Here is a 27,037-nt window from a genome sequence, read left to right as displayed (position 1 = left end):
CTGTGTTTTAGTTCCCTCATCTGTTTGTTTGTTTTGTTTTGTTTTAAGTAGGCTGCGTGCCCAGCATGGCGCCCAACACAGGGCTCAAACCCACGACCCTGGGGTCAAGATCGGAGCTGAGATGGAGAGTCAGATTTTAAACAACTGAGCCACCTCGGTGCCCCTAGTTCCCTCATCTTTAAGAGGAGATGATACTGTCTATCTCACAGAGTTGTCATGATGAGGATTAAATGAGCTAATATTTGAAAAAGTGCCAGGGGCACCTAGGTGGCTCAGTTGGTTAAGCGACTACCTTCAGCTCAGGTCATGATCCCGGGGTCCCAGGATCGAGTCCCATATCGGGCTCCCTGCTCCATGGGAAGCCAGCTTCTCTCTTTGACCTTCTCCCCTCTCATGCTCTCTCTCACTCTCTCAAATAAATAAACAAAATCTTAAAGAAAAAATGCCAAGAATACTGCCTGGCACATAGTAAGCACTATATAAATGCTTTTAAATAAAATAGAGTATAACTTAAACTTCCAAAGACTTACCTCTTTGACCTTCACCAAAGAAAAAACGCTCACTGACATTTCCTGAGAGACTTATCTTTGAAACGTTTAAAGCAGAACTTTGATATATGGTGAGTCTAGAAATTCCAAATCAGTCAAGTTTACATCAAACCTTTAACTGAATTTCAAAGTGAATTGTATAAAAAATAGATGACCAAAAGAGATTATCAAATGAATACTTTATTAGAGTCATAACACTTATAAAATAAATTTCTTTTCATCATGGAGTAACCAGATTTTAAAACCAACCAACACTTTCTCATCTCTACAGCATATATAAAGAAATTCTCAAATGTCATAATTTTTGTTCAAGTGCTTTGTCACTCAATTCGCAAACCCAGAACACGATTAATCTACAAATGTAGGTATTCACAGTCAGATGAGTTTTAGGCTTGGTTCTTAATGATCTAGAAGCAATCCATTTACAAAAGTGCCACTAAAGCCATTTCATGAAATCATTTAATTTAATGCCACCAAGCACAGACCTGTTATACTCTGGAAACAAAAATAAAATCTCACAACTAAATCTAGCAGACTAACTTTAAACGATTCCAACTTGAATGAACTATATATCCTTATGGCACATTTATGACTTTGTAATATACAATTCATAATACAGGTTTAAGTGTGTGGTATGAAGCTAGAAAAACCAAGGAAGTCAGATACTATAGAAAAGATAGGACATGAGTTGAAAGTCTTAGACTGATTTCTTCTTGCCACATACTGAAACGCGTCTGTATATCACGAACCAAACTTTGATAAGATTCTTCTTTCTAGGGGATTATTATATAAATACCATCTGCTAACTCAGCATTGATCATGTGACTCATTTGGGATGGTTCTACGTTCGAAGAAATCTAGTAGCACAATTCAGACATGGCACTCTTAGGGGATGACTCAGCCAAAAAAAAGGGCAAAGGGCTGAATGTTTTGAATGGTCAAACCCCTCTTTTCCCAGAGGAAGCCCACCTGGGGCAGGACATAAGTATCCTGCTTGGACAGTGTGGTGGGATCTGGGACTGAACTCTTACTTGTTCTCCCATTCAAGCCATTTTTTGGCACCTTCCCACAACCAGGGTCTCTAACAGATGCATTAAGGTATTTTCGGTGCAATTCGACCAGAGACAAGTTTTTAGGATGGCTGTTGTTTTACAACTGATTTCATATATCTGTTACCAATGCAAAACAACAAAGATGTCGGGGGGCTATTATCAAAACACGTAAGAAGCTTCAACTTTAAATTATATTTAATACTCTATTCAAATTTAACTGAGAAAGTAATGTGAAATAATGAGAAGTAAAAAGTTAACTCTTTAGGGAAGTTCTATTTGGTAAAGCCTCATATATCCACACACAAATATTCGTATGTTCATGCACAGGACAAACAGCTATATTCTGAAGCATAAATAAACCCAAAGTAAGACATAAGTGGCTAGATACCAGTTCCAGTAGTGGTGAATGGTCTCTGGGGATCTCATTTGAAGGATGCCAGATGAGAAGTCTGCTCAGTTGTTAAGAGATCCTTAGTTTGATTAAGCAACTAGGATTTACTTCACAAATTACTTTTCCCTGTACCCAAGACTCTGCTTGAATTTGCCTGAAAAACTATCCACCACTTCAAGGGTAAGTACTTGACCATTAACACAAAGGCAACGTGATTATTGCATAATGAGGCTAAATATTACATGATTTATCTCGTTTTATACCTTTCGGGATCAGTTCCGTAAAATACATAATATATAACTAAGGTGTCACACCAGAGGTCGGCAAACTATAACCTGCAGCCCACAGGCCAAATCCAGCCTGCTTCCTGTCTTCCTGAATCAAGTTTTATCGGGACACACACTCACTCATTCATTTGCTCTTGCCCGTGGCTGCTTCCACAAAGTAACAGCAGGGTTGAATTTTTTCAACAGAGACTGCATGGCCCGCAAAGCCTGAATTATTTACCATCTGGACCTTTAGAAAAAAGGGTGCCAATCTCTGTTTTATGCTAAAAGACAGAGTTCAGTGGGAAGGCTATTTAAAATGTGGTTTGTTTTTGCTTTTAGTTTTTTTGTTAAGGAAATTTTTGTTACCTATTAAAATTAAGGTCTAAGTGACTCAGCAATTAAACAAAAGAGATACCCTTTTTTCATGAGCAGTATCTGTATATTTTATGGCAAGAAAGGAAAATTTTCTTTAAAAAAGAGACAGATGTAAAATTAAAGGTCATTTCTCTGTTTAACATCATAATAACATTAAAATTCCATCCATGAAATGAACCAAACTTGTTATTTAGATTCTCTCCACATACTAAACAGATTACTTTCGGAATGTTGTTCTCTCTGGACAAAATGGTATCCAAATTGATCAGACATATAAAATAGACAAATGAGACCAACACAGACCGTTAGTTTCTAAGGAGTGTTACGGTCGCCATCTTCGTAAAGCCAGACCCAAACTGCAACCATAACAAGCTGTTGTCACAAAGGCAAAAATCTAAGAAAAAGGAAACAAAAGCTCATCAGATTTATAACACTGACTTTAAGAAAACACTTATTCTAAAGAACAACTATCTGAACACTGATCAACCTACCTAAAGATACTTCAACACGTACGGAATATAGTTTATAGTCATCTTTTTGATGAACTGTACTACTGTGTTTTACCCCCACAAATCATTAACTCTTCTTTTTTTAAACATTTTGGCCCCCAATGATTTTCTCATTTGTGGATAGCCTTAGGTTGAACCTTTGTTCATGTGCTGGACTCACTTGTTAAATACTTCTACAACCCCCAACTGATATTCAAAAAGTCAGTACAAGGTGTCTATTCATACAGTGATTTCACGGCCAAGAAAAATACAAGTCTTAGAACTTGAGGATCTATCAAACCCTTCCTGTGACAGTGGAAAATGCCTCAGAAGCAAACAAAGTAAAGCCACAGAAATGAATCAACAGACTGGCATGGGAGATAGTTCTGAAACCTGCACTCAACTCTGAATTACCGCCCTTACTTCCTGACAAGGATTTCTTTAGCACCAACTATGTGTACATCAGTACATCTGGTATAGATAGGCAATTCCTTTGGGAATTCATGAGCCATAGAAAACTGTAAGACAAAGCAATTAAATATGGTAAAACATGATTTAGTACAGGGATCCTTTACCAGGAAGCTCTAGCTCTGAGAGGAATACTGGATTCACCTGGGAAACATGGCCATTGTCTAACTGCTGTTCTGCAATTCTCCCCAGCCTGCTCTGCTGGTTGTCTCTTTGACACATCTATAATCTAGACACTGTCTGCTGGATGAGAACAACTACTTCTAGTATGCATTATTAGTGAAAATGCATTTTCCTCTCTCAGGTGCATTGAAATTAAAAGTAAAGTAAGGGATTCAATGCCGTCACAAAAGCATGCCTCATATATTTAGTAAGTATTAAAACTCAGAAATTAAAGATTCACTTCTGCAGGAGGGTATGGATGAGATGCGGGTACTATAGAACTAAAAGCACGTTGAGGTTTACCAAGGCAGTTTCACTTAAGCAGAGAGAGGGACAAAGTCACAGAAGAGGGCGGCCAGAACAGAATCATGCCATGGAGAACACTGAAAACTGGGCTCTTAGGACAAAGGAATGTTGGTGAGAAATTAATGACATGTACTGTCCACAAAGCACTTGAGCACCCACTACTCTTATGAAAGTGGGCTCTTAAGGCGACTCTAAGCAGACCCATTCGGTACTACTTCAAGGATCTGAGTGGCAATGAGAACGCAGCCCACACCACTGAAAAGGAAGGGATGAAAGGAGTGAAGGAAAATCCAACCAGAACTGATGACTCAGGAAGGACGCTTGGTAGGAAAAAGTCACAGAAGAGTCCAAGTCCCTGAACTTTTCTTCACTTCACAACATTGTTAAAACCAGTGGTTTCCTAACTGTGGTCTCTGGATAATAGGGATCCCACGGCAGTGCCTCAGAGATGACAAGGTGGGCAGAGGTGGCTTCAGGAGAAGGACGGATAGGCGTTAGTCAAGACCCTTGTCTCCCACTCCAACTAGAGCAGCTGTGCTCTCGCCTTCTGTATATAATTATTGGGTTTTCAGTAAAATTTCATTAGGTGAAGCAATTTCACTTCTCATAAGAGAAGGTGTAAAAATCATTGATCTAAACTATAAGCCTGTCAAAGTTGGGACCAGGTCTCCTTTCTGTTGCAATCCACAAATTATCTAATTCATTGTAGACACTCATGAATAAATTTTGACAAATCTGGACAGAGGCTTGGGAACCCGATGGCTGTAGGTCTTAGAATCATTGCGCCTCCATCCTTCAAAACCCAGACTCTAGACCTGTGCTGTCCAATACGAGAGCCACCAGCCACATGCGGTGATTTAAATTTAAATGTAATGAATTAAAAGGAATGAATTAATGGATTAATTAGTAGCCACCATATTGAATTGTGCATATATGGGATATTCCTATCATTTTAGAAAGTGCTGGTAGATTTTAATGGCTATATGGGGGAGTCCTGGGCTGTTTATATAGACTACCTAGGTACAATAGTGAAACATTAGGGCCACCAACTTGCCACAGAGCCATATTAAATATCAGCACCTTCAGGGAATAATTTGGGTTTCTGACACTTTCAAAATTATAAAAACAGAAATAATGTAGTATTTCTTCAAATTACCCATGTCAATGAAAAACAACAAACTCACTTAGTATGTGAATTAAGGAGGACTAAAAATTTCAAAAACTTTCCCCATGGAATGGATTTCATCTGTATGTCATCTATTGTCATGGTGGGAATGTTCACCCCCTTCAGCCCTCTGGACACTCCTCAGGGGCAGGAGCTGTACGTGGTTCATCCCAGTCCCCCAAACCCCACCAATCTCCTCCTTCGTGGTAGGCTCTCCATAAGCACTCAATTAAAATGAATTACAAGCAGGTACTGACCACTGAAGAACACATCTCCCTCACCACATCTAAAGTTAGGGGAAATAAAAAGTACAATGAATTCTTTCTACAAAGTAGGTTCAGTTGTGCCAGGCCAGCCGCAACCATGGTCACCTGCATCAGGGTCTATCACACTGGGGGTAAGGGCAGAACTTTGCTCATGAGGTCATTATACAGATAAATAGCTAGTCTATGTGGAGTCAAATGGCTCCTGTTAGAGAAAGCGATGGCTGCCTGAGGGGTTTCTGGGAGACCATGACTGTGGGGGCGGGGGTGCTGGTCGCCTGGACTCATGGACACTCACTGTGGCTGCTACGTTTATGTTATACTGGTTATCGCTCAAGAGCGGCTGCACCGTCACGGTCGTGTTGCAGCGCAGGTCATGCAGGGATGTGGCTGCTGCTTCCAGGAGAAAGGCTCCGAAGTAGAAGACGAACACTGTAAAATGGTATGCAAAATCCTGAAAGAGGAGGAAAACAAAGACAGACATCTGTAATTAAAAATAATACTTTTTTTATTTCTCTGTTCCTTATTTCAACTCATGAGGTTTAGATTCAGGAGGGCGAGACCACTTCATCAAACAATCTTCAGCTATACTCACAATTTACTTTGGCTGCTTGAACAGCGTCAAGCTATTAGAATCCAAATGAAAACCAACCGACCTGCTGTAACCGATGTACTGACGAACCTGATGTCCTGAATTTTATAATAAAATACATACTTTCATATGTCTTGCTATTATAGTTATTGGATAATAGTCGTATTATTGTAGTATATTATATAGTTATGTAATAATATACATACATACATTTTATAATTAAGTCTTTTATTTCTGAACAATTATTATTTTTATCCATTAGACTGTCACCCCATATTCTGAAGAATGCAGAAGACTTATGACATCATAGAACTCAATACCATATCTCCCTCTATTCTAAAAAAAAAAAAGCAATTATATATCATATACTTCGACAAAAAGTATAGGAACCCTCAAACAAAACTCACTTGTCATAATGTGATCTCACGTGTTGCAGCATCGTGAAGCGTAACTTTGCTGGAATTTACAGCATCTTACATGAACCGATTTTGTCCACACGCTGCTGTGTATCTTTGTCAACAGCTCCCAGATACCTGCTTCTTTACATTCATTGTCATTCATCCTTACAATCCCACTTTATAGACAAGTGATTTTTTTAATTGAATGACTATTCTAAAGCCATTCAAACATAACCTTTTTGAAAGGAAACCTCAAACCCACATAGGGCTGTCTGGTTCCAAATTCCACTTTCTCTCTGCTATCAAGCGGTCATTGACAACAGCAACATTTCGGAGAAAGAACAACACACTGCCTTTGTAAAGGCCCATTCAGCAAACAAAACTGTCAATTGTCCGTGAGAATGGTTCTTACTCTGACTAGAATAATAAGGAAAAGTTAACTTACCAGGAGTGGGAATTACAAAGGTATGCACTAAAAATACACTCCACTTAGCACCTCTACTGTAGAAGCTGACTCACCAATGCCTTTAAAAGACTCAAGAACAGTGTGACAGACGGATCGTGTGTCTACTCCATAGCAGAAGTGCTCAGATCCACAGAGCTTGCAACAGATGTTAACTGAAGAAGGTCAAAGTCCAAATGTCCCTCCTTTTACGGATTAAAAGTAATAGAGCTGGATCTCAATTAGTAATTAAGATTGGAGGAAAATAGGGTTGAGATCACTAGGTGCCCATCTAAATTACTGAGGTGGACCCTCAGAAGTGGCTCAGGTGACCTGAGGAGGGGCGCAGAAGTCTGATGACGTGGCTGCAGCTCGGTGTGAGGAGGCCCTCCCCTTCTTCACCAGCCTGGGCTCATGCTACCCTCCCATCTCTCCGAGCATCAGCCGCTGCGATCAGATCAGCTACCCACATCATCCTAGGTCCTAGGTATCCTAAGGTGTTGGAGGAGAAGGACTGAATTCACGGCAACCCAGGCCAGAAAATCACTCTGCAGGCTCCTGCACTTCAGAGTTGGGCAGGCAACGCGCAGTGGGGGCTACACGTCTTTGTGAAGCAGCTCCCGATGGTCTCCTTGGTCCTTGCGCATTGGTAATCCCGTAGGGCACACAGTCGCTTTGTGAGGAGTCTAGTTAGCTGACAGCTCTGGCTTCGGTGGGTTAGGGTACTGCTGTATCCTTCCCGGCAGTCCCCGGCTAATGACGACACAGTGGGGACACCGGTGCCCGGCCACTTTTGCCTAATGCAAGACTCTTAAGGCAAAGCCTGGGCCCCTGAGCTTCTCCTTAATTTGGGTCAGACGGTCGATCTGCAGCCCACTCTAGGACTTTCCTGCTTTTTCCCATTTCCCTCCCCAGACAGGTACTATCTCTTCCCCTTCCCCTCAAAAAAAGTCTCTTGCAGTTTTTGGAGTTTTGTTTGTTTGGTTGGTTGGTGGTTTTGTTTGTTTGAGAGAGAGACAGCAGGAGCAGCGGGACGGAGAGGGGGAGAGAGGGGAGAGAGAATTAATTGATGTAGGCTCCAAGCTTAGCCTGGAGTCCAACTTGGGGCTCGATCTGATGACCCTGAGATCCTGACCTGAGCTGAAATCAAGAGTCAGACGCTTGACCGCCTGAGCTACCCAGGTGCCCCCAAATCTCTTGCACTTTTAAATTCATCATACAGTCTGCTTTCCAGTGGACCTGAGATGACAGATATGTTCTTTCATATCCTGAACACTCCCTGCTTGGCCATTAATATCATTGTGATTAATGCATCCATTGTGTAATTATTTCTTTTTGTTTTTTAAAGATTTTATTTATTTGAAAGAGAGAGAACATGAGCAGAGGGGAGGGGCAAAGGGAGAAGCAGGCTCCCCGCTGAGCAGGGAGCCCCATACAAGGCTCGATCCCAGGACCCTGAGATCATGACCTGAGCTCAAGGCAGACACTTACCTGATTGAGCCACCCAGGCGCCCCTGTGTTATGTGACTTCTTTACTGACACTATCTGCTACAGCAAACTCTGAGAGCCACTACAGGCCCATCTCATTCACCACATTATTTCTAGGGCCTACTCTAGGACTCGGTATGTATCAGGAGCTCCGTCAAGGTCCCCCACCCCAGGAAGAACCACACCCACATTTCTATCTGGCCTTCCGGGCGTCTGATTCGGATTCCTGCTACGTGTGGAACATATGCAAGAAGGTCTTCCACAGATTTTTGCTCATTGTTTTGGACAATGTAGATTGTTTATATAAAACCGATGGTTCTTGAAGGTAAGCAGGCCTCAGAGTCATCTGAAAAGCTTGTTACTTTCTGTGTAACAAGCTGTGTCCCAGCTTCTGAGTTTCTGATTTGGGACGTCTGTGGGACCTGAGAATCTGCTCGCCCAACAAGGTGCCAGGTGCTGCCGCCGTCGCTGGTCGGGGACCGCCCTTTGAGAACCACCTGTCCTGAGTCCTTGGCACCTCCCTGTGAGCAGACGGCCCCAGTCCCTTTCCGGGTCTCCTTTGTATTCTCCTCCGCTTCTGTCTTCTGCCAGGCTTCCCGAGAGTCACGCAGCCCGGACTGCGGCAAGCTTGTCTGCCCTTTTGCTCAGGTAAACGACCTTAAGCAGAGCACGATTTTTTTCTTCTTTCTTCTCCATATTCTTATCTTTAGCCCCTGTTTTGCTCCTCAGGTCAAATTTTTACTAACTAGTTTTAAAGAAAGCTACATGGTAAATGGGGGAATCCTGGTTTCCACAATGGCAGCATGAAAAAGGGACAAGAGCCACGCTGAGCTTATCTCCCTCAACCGTAGAAATGAGAACAGTAGTAGTCTTCCATGAGGAACTGTCATAAAGATCAAGTAAGTAAATGAATGTCGGAACAGAAAATACAGTTCGGGACATTCACAGCAGTAAGTGATGTCAACAACAGGCAAACGTATGCCACCTAGTTTGGGGAAATAGAGTGCAGCACGTTGAATTGCATGGGACTTTTTTTTTTTTGGTAGCTCTTATTTTTCTAAAATATGTCTTTCCTTTATAACCCACCTCTCCCAAAATGGAAAATAAGTAGGGGATGTCTTATTTTAAAGTTAGGCAAAAGGCTATTTCCTCTCTACAAAACAAAAAACAAATAACAAAAGACAACAGAAAAATAATCTCAAAAATCAAAACTTGCTTCTTTCCTCAAATTAGAAAAGGACAAGTTTCTAGCATTTAATATTTGTTATTACATATATTACATACTGTATTTTTATTTCATCAAGCTGGGGAAAAAATTCTGAAGATATCTACCACCACAAATGTTAATCCAACCTCATGCTCAACAAAAAGCAAGAAACCATGAATATTTTAATTAATGTCCCACAACAAATACTTTTAGAAAATAAATTCTTCCAAAAAATGTATTCCTGTTTCCTTTATGTGCTGTACGCAGGTAACATTAAGCTGTTATCACAAATGGAAACAATTATTTTTTGAGCAGTTAAAGTCTAACAATTCCAGAACGCAGCAATTAAAAACGGTTACCATCTGGTGACGATTCCATGATATGCATGGCTTAGAAATTTTTCTGGCAGAGAGAATACACGATACATTACAAAACCTACTAAAAGCAACCCTGTGGTCAAAAATGACTGATTATGTGAAAAATCACAAAAGGAGAGAGAGAAAAAAAGGAGCCTGTTCTAAATATGGCCAGCGTTTAAGTCAGCTCCGTAAAGGCACGATGAGTTGGTTCTTGGAAAGTGTGGCCGCCATGACAAGGCCATGCAGAGAACGCCACTGTGCCAAGTGCTGCGTGGGTCTACTGTTTCCTCCCTCAGTAAGAGTGGACGGCCCCAGCTAAAGAACCCTGGGTTCAGCTCTGCAGGTGACCTCTGCAACACAGTGGTAGGGTCTTTCCAATTTCAGTTGCCACTTTCATTAAGTGGTTTAATTTAAAAAAAAAGAAAGAAAGAAAAAACAGCACACACTCTTACATTTTATTGTCTGAACAACAAACATAATGTTACAGATGGGGGGAACCACATATTTAGGAAACCTAATGAATTTATAAGGATATTAATGATGTACTCAATACCAAAAATTAGACTCACTATAAATGAAAGGAGAAAAGATGGTATGAACATATGTCTAACAAAACCAGGTGGGATGCTGGGAAACAGATACACATTGGTACAGCGTATGCATCAACTATTAGAAGGAAGGCTGGGCAGGGCAGAACCCTGGAGACTCACTACCTTCCCAGGTGATAACCCTTTAGTGGCTGGGCTACCAGGAGGTCCAGGAAGGTCCCAGAGGACAGGACAGGGTGGCAGGGAGCACAGCACTTGGAAAGAGGTAGCAGGTTGAAGCAATGGCTGTGTATTAACTAGTACTTCAGGCTATACTGGTTCCTGCTGGCCAAATACCATCTTTGGAGCTTAATACTTAAAGAGCCTGGTGGTGCTTACCAACATCGGGTATGGACTGATTCATTCATTCGTGAATATGGGAAAGCCAAGCATTCTGAAAGAGGAGGTTAAGCAATCTATCTGTAACTTAAATAGAGATTTCTGATATTCATCATTTGACAAATTATTAGAAATATTTTCTCATCATTAATGAGAAAGCAAGGCAAAAACATAGGAACACAAAAACATAGCAACTTATGAAACACCTGTGTGTGGGTGGGGGTGGGGGTGGGTGTGTGTGTATTGGGAATAATTTTTCCTTAAGTTTTAATTTAAATTCCAGTTAGTTAACATACAATGTAAGATTAGTTTAAAGTGTACAATTTAGTGATTCAAAAGAAGGACTTTCAGAGTGTCAAGCTGCAAGCCTTGACATATTTAAGGAATTAGGATGATTATCGTACACCACAGATCAGATGCAAAGCCGTTAAGTACTTCCGAATACATTAATTCCAGGTAGGTACTATTATTACCATTCTACAGATGAGGAAATCAGAAGCCACAGAGGTTCCATACTTTGGCCAAGGCTACACAGTTACTAAACACACCAGACCTCCTTTCAGATCCCGTCAATATTGTAACCCTTGCCCCATGCTTCCTCCTTAACTTTGCAGTTAACCTACTGCGCCGGGGCTGGCTTCTTGGGCAACTACACCGCTAGGCTTCACTGCTGGTAATATCCGGGGTGATGATGGCTCTCCTTACGCTCTGGAACATTCTTTAATATGCCTAACATCCCTCCTAAAGCTGGTAGATACAATGTTACTGTACCTGAAAAGAACAATACCATCCTGACTAAGGCCTGATTTAAGATCCTAATCAGCAACTGACTGAAATGGAAGAGAGGTTCTTCCCTGAACTCCTCACAAACTTCTTCAGGTACTGTCTGCCGCAGACCAGAATCCAAGCTCCACTGGCCATTCTGGAATAGTCTCAGAGACGGAATAAGCCTCAGCATGAAGAAGGCCCCCTCTATTACACGGGAAAAGCGAAAGCAAGTTGATCCAATTTAGTGGCCATCATAATTTTTAAAATTAGGTGGATTATAAATTCATTTCTTAAAATTAACAATTCTTACTAGTTTAGGAGAGGAATTAAAAATAAACGATCCCCTTTTCTAAGTATTTACAGTAGAGAGTATACAGCTACTGGTTTTCTGAAAAGAATGTATGTATTTAATATCTGAAGCAGAAATTGATGGAAAATTTCAAGATCTATGTCACAGCGTCCATCTCCCAAAGGCACCTCCTTGATAGTTCAATAACTGCAAAGCAAGTCATCTGTTGCAGGAAATAAGAGTCTTTGAGTAAAGGTTGTCTAAGTCATGGCGGAGTAAGAGGAAGGTTGCTCGGCTCTATCGACAGGAATCTCACCAACTGGGAGCCTGCTTCCCCGGGAAGGCAGCCACATAGCCGCACAGCAGACCTGGGGGTCGGACCTTTCTTCTCTCACCGGAGGCAACAGAGAAAACAGGGGACCAGGCACTTCAGGACAGAATAGGATATTTATACGTTTCTCGCATTTTCCTGAAATAGACTTAAAAATCCCTTACCAGGAAGTTCCAGTTGGCATCAATCTGAGTCACCATGCCAGACAGGAACAGGCCCAGGAAGAGGAGGGAGAAGAGAAAAGCCGTCACAGACACGAACATGACCCATCCTTGCAGCAGAGGTAGAGGAACGTTGGAGGAGGCAACCAAGATCCAGACGAGGCCCCCGAACAGCTGCGGGAAGGAAGAAAGACGTCACGGGCGTGGGCAACAGACCTGAACACGCTCCTTCCCCTGCCTCTCACCCTTGGTTTCTCCCCAGCCCGCTGCGTACAGTCCCGCGACCCCACCCACCGCCTTTCCTCTGTCCTTGCACGTGCCCGACACCAGCTTCCCTCCAGGGCAAGGCCAGGGCTTCCGCTGACAGGTCAGACCCGGGGCCACACCCATCTCTGCACCTGCCTTTGTGTCGGATTCTCATCCTCAGCCCATGAACAGACACAGAATCCGTTCATTACCTAAAAGTATTTCCGTTTGACGCTGCTGCTTCTCTACTAATGTCCTCTCCGGTCAACCGTTTCTCAAACTTCATCTGTGCTTGGTTCCCACCTCTTATCCGTGACTTCTGACTCTTCAAACCACTGGCTTCTGCGCTCACCACTTCTCCAAGAGTTTATCAGCCAAGATCAGCCGTAACTTTCTAACCTGTCCATTCTGATGGCCATGTGCCTGCCCTTATCATGCTCTATTGGTACACACGAGATTACTGCCTACCCGGAGGATAAGAGCCGCCGCCGCTGTACAGGGTAGTCAGCACAACCTGCCTCATTTATTGACTTGCCTCTGCGTGCTGGCCATGGGAACAGGCACCTTGGATGTTCACAGACCTGACATTCAGTAAACACCTAGTGCCTGTCAGGCACTGCTCCACATGCTGGGAATACGACGGTCTACACGCGACGCTGGGTTTCTGCCATCACAGAATTCACCATCTCTTAGAGGAAAGAGACTATTTTATTTTATTTTTTAAAAAGATTTATTCATTTGTTTACTTATTTATTCGGAGAGAGCAAGTGGGGGAAGGGGCAGAGGGAGAGAGAGAGAGAGAATCTCAAGCGCAGGGCCTGAGGCAGGGCTCGATGTCATGACCCTGAGATCATGACCTGAGTGGAAATCAAGAGTCAGACACTGAACCAACCTAGCCACCCCGGCACCTCAGGAAAGAGACAATTAAACAAGTGAGTAAAATGCTGCTTCACACATGTCACAATTGGGCAAACAGTGGGCACTGCAGGTTCCCAGATGGAAGGCACTAAAAACCCAGAGCTGGAAACTCAGGAAACACACCTGGAAAGCAACAAACCAAGAGACAAAGCTAGGACATGTAGGGGCAGGAGGAGAAGGCTGTCCCAGGGCAGGAGGCCAGCCCTGAGAGGACCTGGCAGAGCTGAGGGGCAGGGCTCAGCATGGCAGGGACAGCAGGTAGCACGTGGGGCACGGCAGGAGGAGAGCGCGGGAGGCTGAGCTGACGGGTCGGGCCAGTCCACTCAAGGAGGTGAGCTTCTCCCACAGGCCACGGGAGGCCACACAACACCTGAGCAGGAACTAGCCTGACCCAGTCTGTATTCAGAAGCTTCTCTCTGGCCAGAGAGGAACGAATGAGGGGCTGAGGGACCACAGAGGAGACCGTTACAGCCACAGAGCACAACCCAGACTTGGGCAAGAAGCACAGAGGGGAGCGAAAGGATTAGACAGAAACTGAGAAGTGGTGGCAGGTGGTGACCGATCAGATAGGGGACATGAGAGCAAAAGAACAGATAAGGAAGAAACTCAGATTCCTGGCTTGGGCAATGAGGAGTGAGGGAGATGTCACAGGAAGAGAAACGATGACGTCACAGAGACAGTCAGCTTTATGACCCTAACTGCCACGGTCTCCTCTAACCTCCCACTAAAGCCAGAGGCTACACACCCTTTGCGTGGGATTCCAGGCCCCTCATGCTCTAACCTGTCTTTCTCAGCCTTTGTCCCTTCCCACGAAGTCCCTCACATTTCACATTAAAGAAAAAAATCCACAGTCCAAAGACAAAGCGCTTTCACATCCGGCGGCCTGACATATGCTGGCCCGGAATGTCATTCCCTGCCCACGTGTATTTGAGAAACCACCATTCAGAGTCCATCTTGAAGAGCACATCATCTCAGAAAGCCTTCCCGAGTTCTACCCCGCCCAGGTGCCCACCCTGTGCCCTGGGCAAGCTCCCTATATGGGTATGTTACATGGATGGGAACCACCGCAAGTGGATCGCCCGGCTTCCAGGCCAGTTGCACTAGGAGACCCTCCTGGCATCTGGCTGCCTTCTAGGCTGCTGCGTGCTAAGCCAGTTCCCTGCTGACGCAACAATCCCTTCCTATTAGCCAGGCACTACGCTAGAGGCGGTGGTCCAAAAACCTAGGCTGTGCACCCGTGCTGAAACCACCTCCAGCTGAAGCCACTCCAGGCCCTCCCCACCCCCGGCCACACACACACACACACACACACACACACACACACACACACAGAGTTATATCATAGAAACATGTCCCTGTGGCATGCAGAAGGCTCTCCAATATTTGTTTCGTAAATAAGCTCCAACTTTCCAAGAACAGCTGGAACTCTACATATTCATATTAAAAACCAAAAATCAAGGGGCGCCTGGGTGGCTTAGTGGGTTAAAGCCTCTACCTTTGGCTTGGGACATGATCCCAGGGTTCTGGGATCGAGCCCCGCATCAGGCTCTCTGCTCAGCGGGAAGCCTGCTTCCCCCTCTCTCTCTGCCTACTTGTGATCTCTCTCTCTCTGTCAAATAAATAAATAAAATCTTTAAAAAAAGAAAAACCAATAATCATGTGTATCTTGCTTAAGTATAGAGATAATACCCAAATTGCACAAATCACTAAAAGTTAAAATCACAAGTTTTACTAATTCAAGTTTCTAAGTGGAGGCCCAGTCGTATGAGCCATTACCACCTTGAAAAAGATTTTCGAAAGCATAATACATTATCACTTGAGTATGATAATGGCAGCACCAATCTAATCAATTTATAATTGTGGTTGTTGGTATATCTGAAGTCCTAATTTCAAATTAAAAAATAAAAAAAAAACAATTAAAAAATTAACAATCAACCCAGAAAGTTTCATGAAATAAGTCTAAATCATGAATATGAATGCATATTTAAAAAATTTAGCCACAACCTTTTTTACTAGCTATGAAAGAAATAATGTTCCCGGTGAAAAGATTCTCTACTCTTTCATACTGTTTATTAAATACGTGAAGGTGATAAGATCTTCAAATCTTTCCCTTTTTTCACAGCATCATCTTCCTGGTAACCTTTTCTTACTCTCCCACTATAAATAACTTACGCTACTTTATTATTTAAGAAATATGCATTGCTATTAAATATCTATTATTAAAGAGTCGTTTATGGAGAAGCGAGGGGTGAGTACACAGGTAATAAACTGGCCACGTTTATCAGAGGCAAGCAGACTCCACACAGGATGCAGGGATTATGATAACTTGACTCTCGGAGGAAGGGCTATATGATCCCCTGGAATTAAAGAAACATTTCATAAACCCTGACTGGACCTCAAACTAGTTGGTCTCAAATCTCCCACCAGGCACTGTAGAAGAATACTCAGGGAAAAACGAAAAAAAAAAAAAAAAAAAGAAAGAAAGAAAAAAAAAAAACGAGTTTCTGTCTCCAGGAGCTCTAGGTTAGGGAGAAATAGACTCCATCAAATCTGATTCAGGAGCAGATTGTGGTGAATACTATAAAAAGAGCTCCACACACTGTGCTCTGAGAGACCGGGAGAGGAGAGAAGAAACAGAGTGGGAGGCGTTGGGAGAGGGAGGTAGGGCAAGGAAGGGAGGCAGGGAAGTCAAGGGAGGCAGGGGAGGGGAGGGAAGCAGGGGGGCAGAGGGACAGGGGAGGCAGGGGGATCAGGGGGACAGGAGGGCAGGGGAGGCAGGGGCGGTGGGGGGCGGAGGGGGTAGGGGAGGCAGGGGGTAGGGGGACAGGAGGGTGGGGGGAGCAGGGGAGCAGGGGGGGCGGGGGGGCAGGGGAGGCAGGTTTGGAAGCAGGCTTGAGAGGTAGACAGGGCTTGGACAGCGGATGCTGATGTGAAACAGCAGAGACGAACCATTCTCATCATACTCAAAATTACAGCCCTTGCAACACCTCCAAGGCTTGGGAAGGAAAAGGAAAGCTTATACAAAAAGAGAACAGATTGGCCTCCTCATGGGTGGTGTGTGTGTTACCGGCGAGCGGGGCAGGGGAAGGAGGAAGGTGCATGAGTGCCCTTCCCACTCTATCAGCACCCCAACCCCTCCCTCCCCCGGATTCCTGGCTCAGTGAGTCTGTGAGATCTGGGCAAAAGTCCTGCTCCCCACGGCAGCTTTGGGAGAGGCCACAGGGATGGGCTGGAGAACAGAAGCGAGGCCACCAGGGAGACCCGCCTTCCTCACCGCAAGACGGTCATGTGGGTGACGGGGCTCTGACACAGTCCTTTCTTCCTCGCTTCAGGATTTCCTTTTGCCAAAAGCTACCTTTTCTCCATGGGCTTCCCAAGCTGGCTCCAACTTAAAAAAACTGATCCTTACATAACACGACCACTGTCCATCCAATGCCGAGAGCATTTACCAGCCTCACTGTAACCATTCGCATCCCGGTTCAGTACAGGCGACTCTGGAGGGAGCCTTGGTTTTTGAGCACAGAAATGGTTAAAATCTGCAGGAGAACAGCTGGTAAAATATCCTAGCAACGGCTGGGTACACACGCTGTGGGGAGGGGCAGAATGCTTTGTCCGCCCACGTTCTCCCCTCTCAGATCTGAATCCACATTCTGACCTCTTGTCTATCACTGCCTTCCATCCCTTTCCAGTGCCCTAGAAAGTCTGACACTTACATACCAGACTCCCCCAATGCACCCCATTTTGACATTTCTTTCGGGAAGTACTAACTTGGGGCTCATGCCTCTGGACCCCAAGCTCTACCAAGAAAAACGACTGGACTTCCAGGTATGTTGCAAAGGCCAATGTTTCCTAGAAGTAGGTGTCCGCCTTCCCCTGGGACTCGGTTCCCCCTTCCCCTCTGAGCTGCAATTAAGGCGATCCTGGCAGATGCCTTGAGTGCTCAAGTGCGCTGGACTGCAATTACTCGATCGCCACACAGTCCGTAAACCCCAGCCCTCCTTGGTGGCCGACCATCTGCTCGTCACCGGAGCTTGGCTCCTGTAGCCCGCAAGGGTGTGACAGCCGTGCAGCCTTCCCGGAAGCAAGCCGTGGAAGTTTTCCTGCACGCATCTCACCGAACTGCACCCTCCAAGTCGGACTTAAAACTAGGTAAACACGCCAGTGCCTACTCTGACCTATTTTTAGTCAATGTTTGGAATGAGAACAGGCAAAGGTAAATGAATCTGAAGGTACGAAGGACTGGTTAGACTACCCCTAAGGAGAAATACTTCATTATTTAGAGCTTCCTGTGTATGACATATAACCCTTTCTCTTTCCGATTTTCCTTCTATTTATAGATCGAACTTTTCACCACTGTAGCAGCGATGAACCAACCAGCAGACTGGAGGGGGAAAAACTGTCTCTTCGTCTGGTTTATAAAGTTAGCTTGAGTGAGAGGTTGAGGCTGATAAGGATAAGAGAAGTATCAGCTAGCATTTATCAAATGCTTATGCCCCAAGAACTGCTCTAAAGGTTTCATTTGTACCAATTTAATCCACACAAACTCTGAGACATGATTACCATTTTATTCCCATTTTACAGGTAAGTCGAAGTAGACAGCCTTTAAAAACTTGCCCTAAGTTACACAGTTAATAACTGTTGGAAATGGGACTTGAACTTGGCAACTGGCTTCCAGAGCCTATGCTCTTGACACTATGCTATTGTGCCTCCCTCAAAGGTTAGTGTTCCTTCTAGAGCAGGGTTTTCTATCCTTCTGCTGTGGACTGGCTTGCTGGAGGTGGGAGGGTTGAGGGAGGACACAACTTTCGTCAGAATCTCAGAGCCATTTGTGCCCCTCCCAAAGTTCAGAATATCCTATCTTCTTGGTAACCTCTCCTGTTGTAATAAATGCTGGCTTACTGGGTATCCACAAATGAAACAACGTGGTTAAAGAATGTTTAATGTTTTCAGACCATCATCTAATGAATAGATTACCTACTATTAGCTCTTTATACACAATCTGTAGTCCAAGTTTTTTTTTTTTTTTTTTTTAGAGTTTACTGATTCATTTGAGAGGAAGAGAGAGCAGAGAGAGAGAGCGAGAGAGCAGGTGTATGAACACAAACAGTGGGGAGAGGCAGAGGGAGACAGAGAAGTAGACCTTCCAGTGAGCAGGGAACCCCATGCGGGACTAAAGGCAGATGTTTAACCGACTGAGCCACCCAGGCACTCTCCAAGACTTTTTAAACTGGGCACATACTTCAGTCAACATGTACCACTTACAGACGTGCTTCCAAGGTAGCCCATAAATGTGTAAATTCAGTCATGGCGTGACTGTGGTGGAATGTAACCGTCCTGAGAACACGGCTGCTATCTCTCCAAGGCCCCCTTCTTCCCAGCACCGCAACTTTTCCAGCTAGCCTGAACCCTAGCCTGGCGCTCCAGCCCCTCATCCCTTATTTTCTGCAAACGAGTCCAATCCACTGGCCCATGCTTCTGCCTAGCATGTGCCACCTACATTTTCTCTGGATAAGTAAATGCTGGTAGCAGGTCTTCCAGAAAGATTTCCCTGGCTGGATGCCATCCCTCGGTGCTTCTGTGGTTACTGATCACTTGTCTCTTCTGTGTCACTTACAACTACTGATTTGAAATCACAGGTGCATCTGGCTGTTTGGCCCACTGGAGTATGAGGTCAGAGTCAGCAGCATTGCCTCAAACATCTCTCCATGCTCAGAGCCCATGACAATGCTTTGTCCAGAAGAGGTTCAGCTATGTTCTCTTCAAAATGAATGAAAACCCACCAGTGTGTGTCATGAACGTTTCTAGAAGAAAATACAGAAGTACAGCTTGAGATGCTCAGAACACACTGCTGTCTGGAGCCGAGCTCACTCCCTGGTACATGGTGGGTGGCTGAAAACAGGCATGAAGATCAGCGAAGCAAGAACACGTACTTCTCAATTTTTCAGTTATTACTGGCAGCACCCACCACCCTGTAGGAGAACTCAGGAGGCGGGGATGGAGAGTTATGGGGAAGTTGGCAGTCTAGCTTTTGCCAGTCTACCTCATGACACCCCATTTTCAATCTTCTTCAGACCCCAAAGGCAGTTCACCCATTCTACTGCAATTCCTGCTGGAACTCTTGACCGGGGTAGTGGTTGCCTTGTGGCTCACACGCCCTCCTCCTGCTCCCTCCATCCATCCCCATCCGCCCTCTCCCCTTGAGGACTTGATCCAAACTGGTCCTGGTCCTGGACTAGCCCCGGTAAGGACAGCCGGCAAGGTGTGCTTGTTTTAAATCAGAGACAGGAAAAGAAGACAAGTTCTGGGAAGGAATGAGAAATAACAGACCTAGAAGAGGCCTCTGTAGAAAACAGACGAATGCAAAAGAAGTTTTACCTTTTAGACTTACATCTGAACGTGTAATAAAAATGTGTTTGAGGATCCTTAAAAGAATTTGGTACTACAGTTCTTCTTTGTTTTGTTTTCCTCTCCATCCAACCCAAACTTCCATTTTGGTCTCTTAAATAGTCGGTGCTAATGTTAAACTGGAAAGCACATCTTATAGGGGAGAAATATGTTCTGGTCCCTTTTTATTCTTACTTATCATTGCCTTTGATTTTTTAAAAATCTTCTTTTCATGTTTGTGGGTAACTACTTATCACCGAGGTTTAAAATGTCCGTGCAGGCCACTGCCCTGACATCAGCAGGCGCTTTACAAATCATCGGTTCTTTCCCTCTTTTTGACCTCCCTCCTTCTGGAAGCTATTATACAAAAGTTAAGAATGTCATATAGGGTGACTCTCTCATATAAAAGAGGACATAGGAAATTCAGATCGGACGGCAGATTCCTGGAGAAGAATCATGACATTTTAAAAGTTGCTCGGGACATCAACCGCTGCCCTTCTCCGCTCCAACCAGTTTCTCTAGAATATTTTCACACGCTATCCAGTTGGTCCCGCTGACCCAACAGCATCTGTCAGGTGCCGCACGCGCACGATTCAGTGTACACTAGCCTCGTTCCCACCGTTTGTCATTACACAGCCTTCCCTATTCAGAAACATCAGCTCAAATTTGCCATGTTCAGGGCTCTTATCACCAGCTACCATGTTTCCACAGGGTTCTGCAAAACCAATATCCTCTCCTCGGCCTTTTCCTTTGGAGCTCGAGGTCAAGACATTCAGGAACCTGACTCCAAGTGTTCCGTACTGCCATTCCTCATGTTCCGTACAGGGCTGCCAGTCAGGGGCAAACGACTGCCGAAAATAATGTTTTGGCAGGGGCATCAGTTATTTTCTCTTATGAAATGTTAAGGACTCTTTACCCATGGCTGGAGATTTTTAACCCAGAGGTAAAGGGAAAATCTTGCTTATAGAATTAAAACCCTGTTAGAGAGGGGCACCTATCCTGGAAGAGCCCCTCTTCACCACTGCCAACGCTCAGTGTCCCTGTGCAACTCAAATCTATTTTCTGGGCAAGAAAAGGAAACTCTGTACATCTGACCATTCATATGTTAGCCCAGTGTCAAAGCTCTGGGCTGAAAATAACCTGCAGTCCTTCCACAGATTGCTCTGCATGGCCGCACATGCCTGCTCGGAGCCCCTCCCACCCTCCCCATCATCCGCTCATTAACATTTGTTTTCCTGGCATAATTCCTCCGAGTTACATCTTCTATTTAAGCCTGGTCTAGTATCATTTCAGGACAAGCCACACGTTGCGTACTTGGTTGACCTTCCAAGCGTCAGATCTGCCTCTCCCCTGCTCCACTTCTTTCATTTGTCAAGCTGTCATTATCCCTCCCTCAAACCACTGACACAAGCCCCGGAGCTGATGTCTCTGCCTTCCATCTGTTTGATAACCAAGCCTCATTCCGCAAAGATCTCTAAAACACAAGTATGGTCGCATTTGCCCCCGTCGGTCAGCAGCTCCCCATCCTGTGCCCTGGCCTATCCTTTCCCAGCGCATCACAACTCGAGCCCTACCTGCTCGTTCTCCTTCTGCCTCCTTCCCGCAAGTTCTATAAAAAACCAAAACAAACTAACAACTGCTGGAACCCTCATGCCACAGTCTGTCTGTCTCTGCTCAGTGGGGAGCCTGCCTCCTCCTCTCTCTCTCTGTCTACTTGTGATCTCTGTCTGTCAAATAAATAAATAAAATCTTAAAAAAAAAAAAAGAGTCCTAGAATATCTCCCATAAAGAAAAATGTTAATGAATATCTTGGGGAACATGGGCTGTTTCTCAAACACCAAAACCATGAAACACACTGAATTCAATATATTGACCTTTCTTCCTTTCCATGTTTAATACTGTTACATCTAATCTTTTTTGTGCATTATATAAGGCAAGCTGAGGACCGGGACCTGAAGTATCTTATTCAGCCCAATAGTCCAGCTGCTCCAGTGTCATTTTCTTATGAACAGACTTGCCTGGAAAACACTTTAGCTCCCGCTCACTCTCCATACTTTCATCTTCCTTGAGTGGTAGTTATGTTTACGCATACCATCTCAACTAGGCTGTATGCTCTTCCAGGCGAAGAAGGGTCTAAGCGTCTTTTTTTCCTGAAAGAGTGCCTTGCACACAGTAGGTATTCAATTCATACCTCACAAACGGCTTAGAAAACATTAATTCAGGAAAACATGAGAGAATTGGAAAATGAAACTTTGACGATGATGTTTTCCCTCATTGCAAAAATAACTTAGCATTGGGACACCTGGGTGGCTCAGTGGGTTAAAGCCTCTGCCTTCGGCTCAGGTCATGATCCCAGGGTCCTGGGATCGAGTCCCGCATCGGGCTCTCTGCTCAGCAGGGAGCCTGCTTCCTCCTCTCTCTGCCTGCCTCTCTGCCTCCTTATGATTTCTGTCTATCAAATAAATAAGTAAATCTTTAAAAAAAATAACTTAGCATTAAGCTCTTCATGGCAGGCGTAGCTCAGTGCACAAACTGAGGGGCTGATAATCCATCTATCTGGGAATGGGACACACCTATCCCAAAAAAGCATGCCTGGCGTGTGTGTGGCTGTGTGGCTGTGTGTGGCTGTGTGGCTGCAATGTTCTCTACCTACAGAGCCAGTGTTATCAATGGCCTTACCTGGTGCTGCCAGGGGGGGCACTGTTTGCATCTTTTGAATGACCTCTCAACAAATGACTTATATTTGAGAGATTATGAATGGGTATAACAAGGGGGATTGAGATTGAATTCTTCGTGTAAAATTTGAAAGAATTTACACTGAAGTATAGTTGACATATAATGGTATATTAGTTTCAGGCTTATGACATAGGGACTCAACAATTCTACACATTACTCAGTGCTCACCACGGTAATTAGTCCCACCATCTGTGAGACTGAATTTTCTGAGCAAGTTTGATCTCTGCTCTCTTAGGGCGTATAACCCAATATCTCTAAGCAGTGTGGAAGGGGAAGGGCCAAGAAGGAGCTCTAGTTTGGCTCACAATGAGGTCTGTGTTTCTCTGAGGTCACCAGTTTCATTGGATGATTTCGGTTATTTTACTTTTGCGGGGGTGGGTTGGGGAGGAGGGAGGATGATACTCAAGTAAAAGAGGCAAGGGAGACCTAGATTTTAACCATCACATATGTTTGGCCATATTAAGGGAAAAGTAAACTGACAAAGCTTTTGGAAGTGATGCTATTCTATGTAGGTAAGGGTCTGAGACTCATTTCTTCAGTAAGAAGCCAGACATGAAGAGATAAGAGGAAAGTCTGGCTATTTCTGGGAGCCTGGGTTCCTGCTAGAATGGGGAGGAGTAGAAGCTCTTGTACAGGGAGAAAATTCATATTTGCATGAGAGCTGTCTTGTCCATGGCCCTGATAAAGACCGCTGATAAAGACCGCTCTTGGCGGTTCCCAGCCATGACTGTACCCCAGAATCTCTAGGGAGCTTTTAGAATAACCTGGCTGACTCTGGGCAACCCACCCCCTCCCCCAACCCCAGAGATTCCAATTTAATTAGTCTGGGCCAGTCACCATATTTTTAAAAGCTTCCCAAGTAATTAAGTACAGCAGAGTTGAGAACTAACTACTTGGCCCCATAAAGAAATACGGGGGCAGGAGAGGGAAAACACAATAGAATAAATCACTTCCACTTTTTCCCATCAGCATTAGGCAACGTTTCCAAAAGTGTGATAAGACCACAGATGATCCTCGAGACTGGATTTGATTCGACAGCACACGGAGAAGCCGTCTCTATATATATGTTCCTTATATACATACAGGTACCCTTACCTATCCTTACATATATACATACATGTGTAAATATATATCTTTGAGTAAAACTAGAAAAATACCCCCAGTATATCAAAGTTGAGGACTCATGTGTATTATTGTTTAGGATGAGGCTTAAAGTAGGTGCTAAAGTTTAGGAAGGGAATTGAAGTGAACATTCTGTAAATTCTAGAACAGGTGGAATGCGGATTTGGCAAAAACTTGTAAAAGAGGTATGCAAACAACTGGAGTTTGAGAAACAGGGCACTGAAGCAGCCCAGAACTTACACAAGCTTTCTCCCCAGATCCTACTGTTCTGAGTGCATCTCCCCCACACCCAGCAGAGCCCGGGCCCAGTGCCATCCGCTCCCTACTCTTCTCACATGGATGCCTGTGCCTCATCCCAAGTACTCAGATGCTTCTGAACTGGGCTCAGACTCAAACCAGCCTCTTCCAGCCTCACCATCACGATCCGATTACTGATGGCGTAGCCTGTAACTCCCTTGTCTCCTTTTTCAGATTCAAATCTGAGCTAAACTTAACTTCGCACGCCTTAGCCACCTCAGCATAATAGGGCAGAAAACCAATGCTCACAAGGCGTTCCAGCCCCAGGAGCACAAAAGTGAAACCGAAGCGACCAAATCCAGGTTATGCAAACTCAAAGGAACAGGTGAGGGAAGGGAGATGAGAACTCCAGACCCACCAAACAACATCAGCCTCCAGGAAGGGCAGAGCCCTGCGCTCTGGATTTGCCTTTCTCAGGCGATGATGCAACCGTGAGTTGCCCAATTTATGTTTGCACATTTCCCCTGGTCCACGATGAGTTCCAAAAGCTTCCAACTCCATAAAATTGCCTTCAAAAAGTTTACGTCTCTAGCCCAATAAGGTTGCCGGTCAGGCCAGGTGACCTCACCTTCACCTAGACCCAGGAAAGTGTGCTGACAAGGTGTGGAGGGGCACAGGTCCACTAGAAGCCAGAAGGTGCAAAGGTGGGCAGCGAGGAACTTGACAGCCACGTTTCCTCTGCCGCTCTCTCTCCCACCCACTGCATTAGAAACTGCCAAGGGCACGGTTCATACTTGACCTTTTTCCCTGCCCTGCCTCCTAAACCCTGCTCCTCTCCCCAATCCAAAGGGCACTAATAATGGCAAGGGGTGGGAGGGGCGGGGAGCCCAGGTCTTAAGCCCGCCTTCTCTTCCTGGTACCTCCCGCCTCGGATTTTCACATCGTGGCAGCCTCCAGGTCACTCAATCACCGGCTGGCTACACCTTTGCGCCACCCAACAAAATGGCAGGTTAGCAACAGGCGAGGCCCAGAGCGCCTGCTCTAGCTCTAGCCAAGCGCGGCCCCCGGCCAAGCCGCCGGGGGTCTCCGGCAGTGCCCCAAGCCCAAACACCCTTCCCCTCTGAAAGTCCTCAATCCGGGGCCCCGCCGGGCTGTCTGCTCGCTCTCGCGGGGCGATTTCTGTCGCCAGCGGGGGAGCAGGTGCCAGCGTAACAGGTGCCAGGCGAGTGGGCCCAGGTTCCGGCTGCGCCAGGCAGGGAGAGGGCAGAACCCCAGGAGGGGCGCAGGTAAAGGCCACGTCGGAGGGAAGGGAGCTGGGGCCCGCACGCAGAGGGACACAGCCCCGGGAGCAAGGATGCCGCTGCCCTTCCTCGCTCCCCCCGGCGCGACCGTCACCGAGGCTGCCCCACTTACAATCTCCAGGCAGACGAAGGCACCCGAGTAGGTCCGCAGGATGTCCGGACCGGCGGGCAGAGTGATCCGGGGCGCCGGGAAGGACACGGCGGGGTTCGGGGGCGGCGGGACTGGCGCTCCGCCGGCCGACATGCTGCCGCTGCCGCTCTGCGTCTCCGCGAGCCGCCGCCTCCCTCCGCCCGCCTCGGCAGCCCGGGCTCCCGCCGCCGCCGCCGCCGCCGCTCGGGTCCGCGGGGTCCGGGCGCGCCGCGCGGGAGGGGGCGTGGCCGCGCTGCCTCGAGCCGCGCGGGGCCCCGCCCTGTCACGTGGGCCCAGGTGAGCCCGCCACGGCCACCCATCCCGCGCCCGTCACGTGCACAGGTGCGGCGGCCACCTGGCGCGGTCCTTTCTGCTCCGCTCCGCGCGCCCCTCGCGGGCCAGCGCCCCGCTCTTCATTTGTTTCTTACATCCCTCTTCTTAGTTTCCACCTGCCCTTCCCCCCGCCCCCAGTCTCACAACTACCCTACCCCACTTTCCTCAACTTAACTACCAGACCGGTCTTGAAGTGTGACCCAGAAGGTAAAATCAAGGTCACCAGTCACACCTAATAAGTGGAGCGGATCTGCCTTAAATGGGACTCTAGTAGGATTTTTTAAAAATACCACTAGGACAGAGTCAGATGGCTCAGCCCCAGTGGCGGTGGACGCTGGACAGGTAACTGGCGGCTTTGTGAGCGGGTGGTGTGCTCCTCTGTGAAATGGGGGTACGGGTATTTACCCCTTGTAATTGCCCAGATTACATTGTCATGGAAAGAGCTTAGCTCATGGTCAGCGCCCCTTTAATGGCAGCCAATATGATGACTGCTATTTTTTGGAATTTTTACGCATACACATATCTTGCTCTGTGTACACATGGTTGCATAGGCTATATTTTCCACATAAAACTTTAATTATTGATTTTTACCTGCCTGCAACTTATAAATTGCTGTTGTATCTTAAACACTTAAATGGACTTTTTAAAAGGGATGCTATGTATAGTTTAGATTCCCTGCCCCAATTTATCCCCATTTTATCTTTAATTTTTTTATATCAACATTTTTTAAGTGAAATAAAGGATGTGAGATTGATCTTCTCAAAGATATGCTGAATATAAACAAAAGTACACATACCAGCATACGCAGGTAGATCATACTGGAAAAAAATATTAGCTAACATCGTCAGGCGTTCTCCAAATGGAAATCTGATCTTGTCTGTCAGTACTAGCCTTTAAAGGACTGTGTAAAGCTCCATGCACTGGTCAGCAGATTTTAGTCATTCTACCTCTTTATTATTTTAATAAGTGAAACTCGTAGGTGTGGTGGCAGGATTAGACCAAAAACCACAAAACAGGGTGTGGGTGAAACCTTTTGTATATTCCTCCTGTTAGTCATCACTCTCTGATATTTAACGTGCACTAGTTAATAGGAAATTTAAAGTTTTCTGCACTGATCTCATCAGTGATCTCTCTCTGTGTTCAGACCCTGAGAGGGAAGGAATAATCTTCCTGTGTAATATA

At 45.5% G+C, this 27,037-nt stretch overlaps 1 protein-coding gene across 1 annotated transcript; it reads right to left on the bottom strand.

Moving 5' to 3' along the window:
* Positions 1–710: 710 nt before the first annotated feature.
* MAL2 (mal, T cell differentiation protein 2) lies at positions 711–25,756 on the bottom strand. The gene is made up of 4 exons (XM_032316163.1): positions 25,505–25,756; positions 12,452–12,622; positions 5,786–5,941; positions 711–3,029 (listed from the first exon to the last, which is right to left on the bottom strand). The coding sequence occupies exons 1-4, from the start codon at positions 25,634–25,636 to the stop codon at positions 2,958–2,960; spliced, it is 531 nt and encodes a 176-aa protein (XP_032172054.1). The 5' UTR covers positions 25,637–25,756; the 3' UTR covers positions 711–2,957.
* Between the last annotated feature and the right edge of the window lie 1,281 nt (positions 25,757–27,037).

This window comes from Mustela erminea, chromosome 16 (assembly GCF_009829155.1).
Source record: "Mustela erminea isolate mMusErm1 chromosome 16, mMusErm1.Pri, whole genome shotgun sequence".
Lineage (NCBI taxonomy): Eukaryota > Metazoa > Chordata > Mammalia > Carnivora > Mustelidae > Mustela > Mustela erminea.
Note: the sequence above shows the minus strand (reverse complement) of the source record. Positions and strands in the feature narration are given on the sequence as shown.

What these genes read in the sequence shown, in the direction of transcription:
- MAL2 (XM_032316163.1), bottom strand. Translation starts at nt 25,636, where the DNA reads ATGTCGGCCGGCGGAGCGCCAGTCCCGCCGCCCCCGAACCCCGCCGTG. An exon ending in ATGCCAACTGGAACTTCCTG is followed by an intron (nt 5,942 to 12,451) that starts GTAAGGGATTTT and finishes CTCCTCTTTCAG; the next exon opens with GATTTTGCATACCATTTTAC. An exon ending in ACATAAACGTAGCAGCCACA is followed by an intron (nt 3,030 to 5,785) that starts GTGAGTGTCCAT and finishes CCTTTTTCTTAG; the next exon opens with ATTTTTGCCTTTGTGACAAC.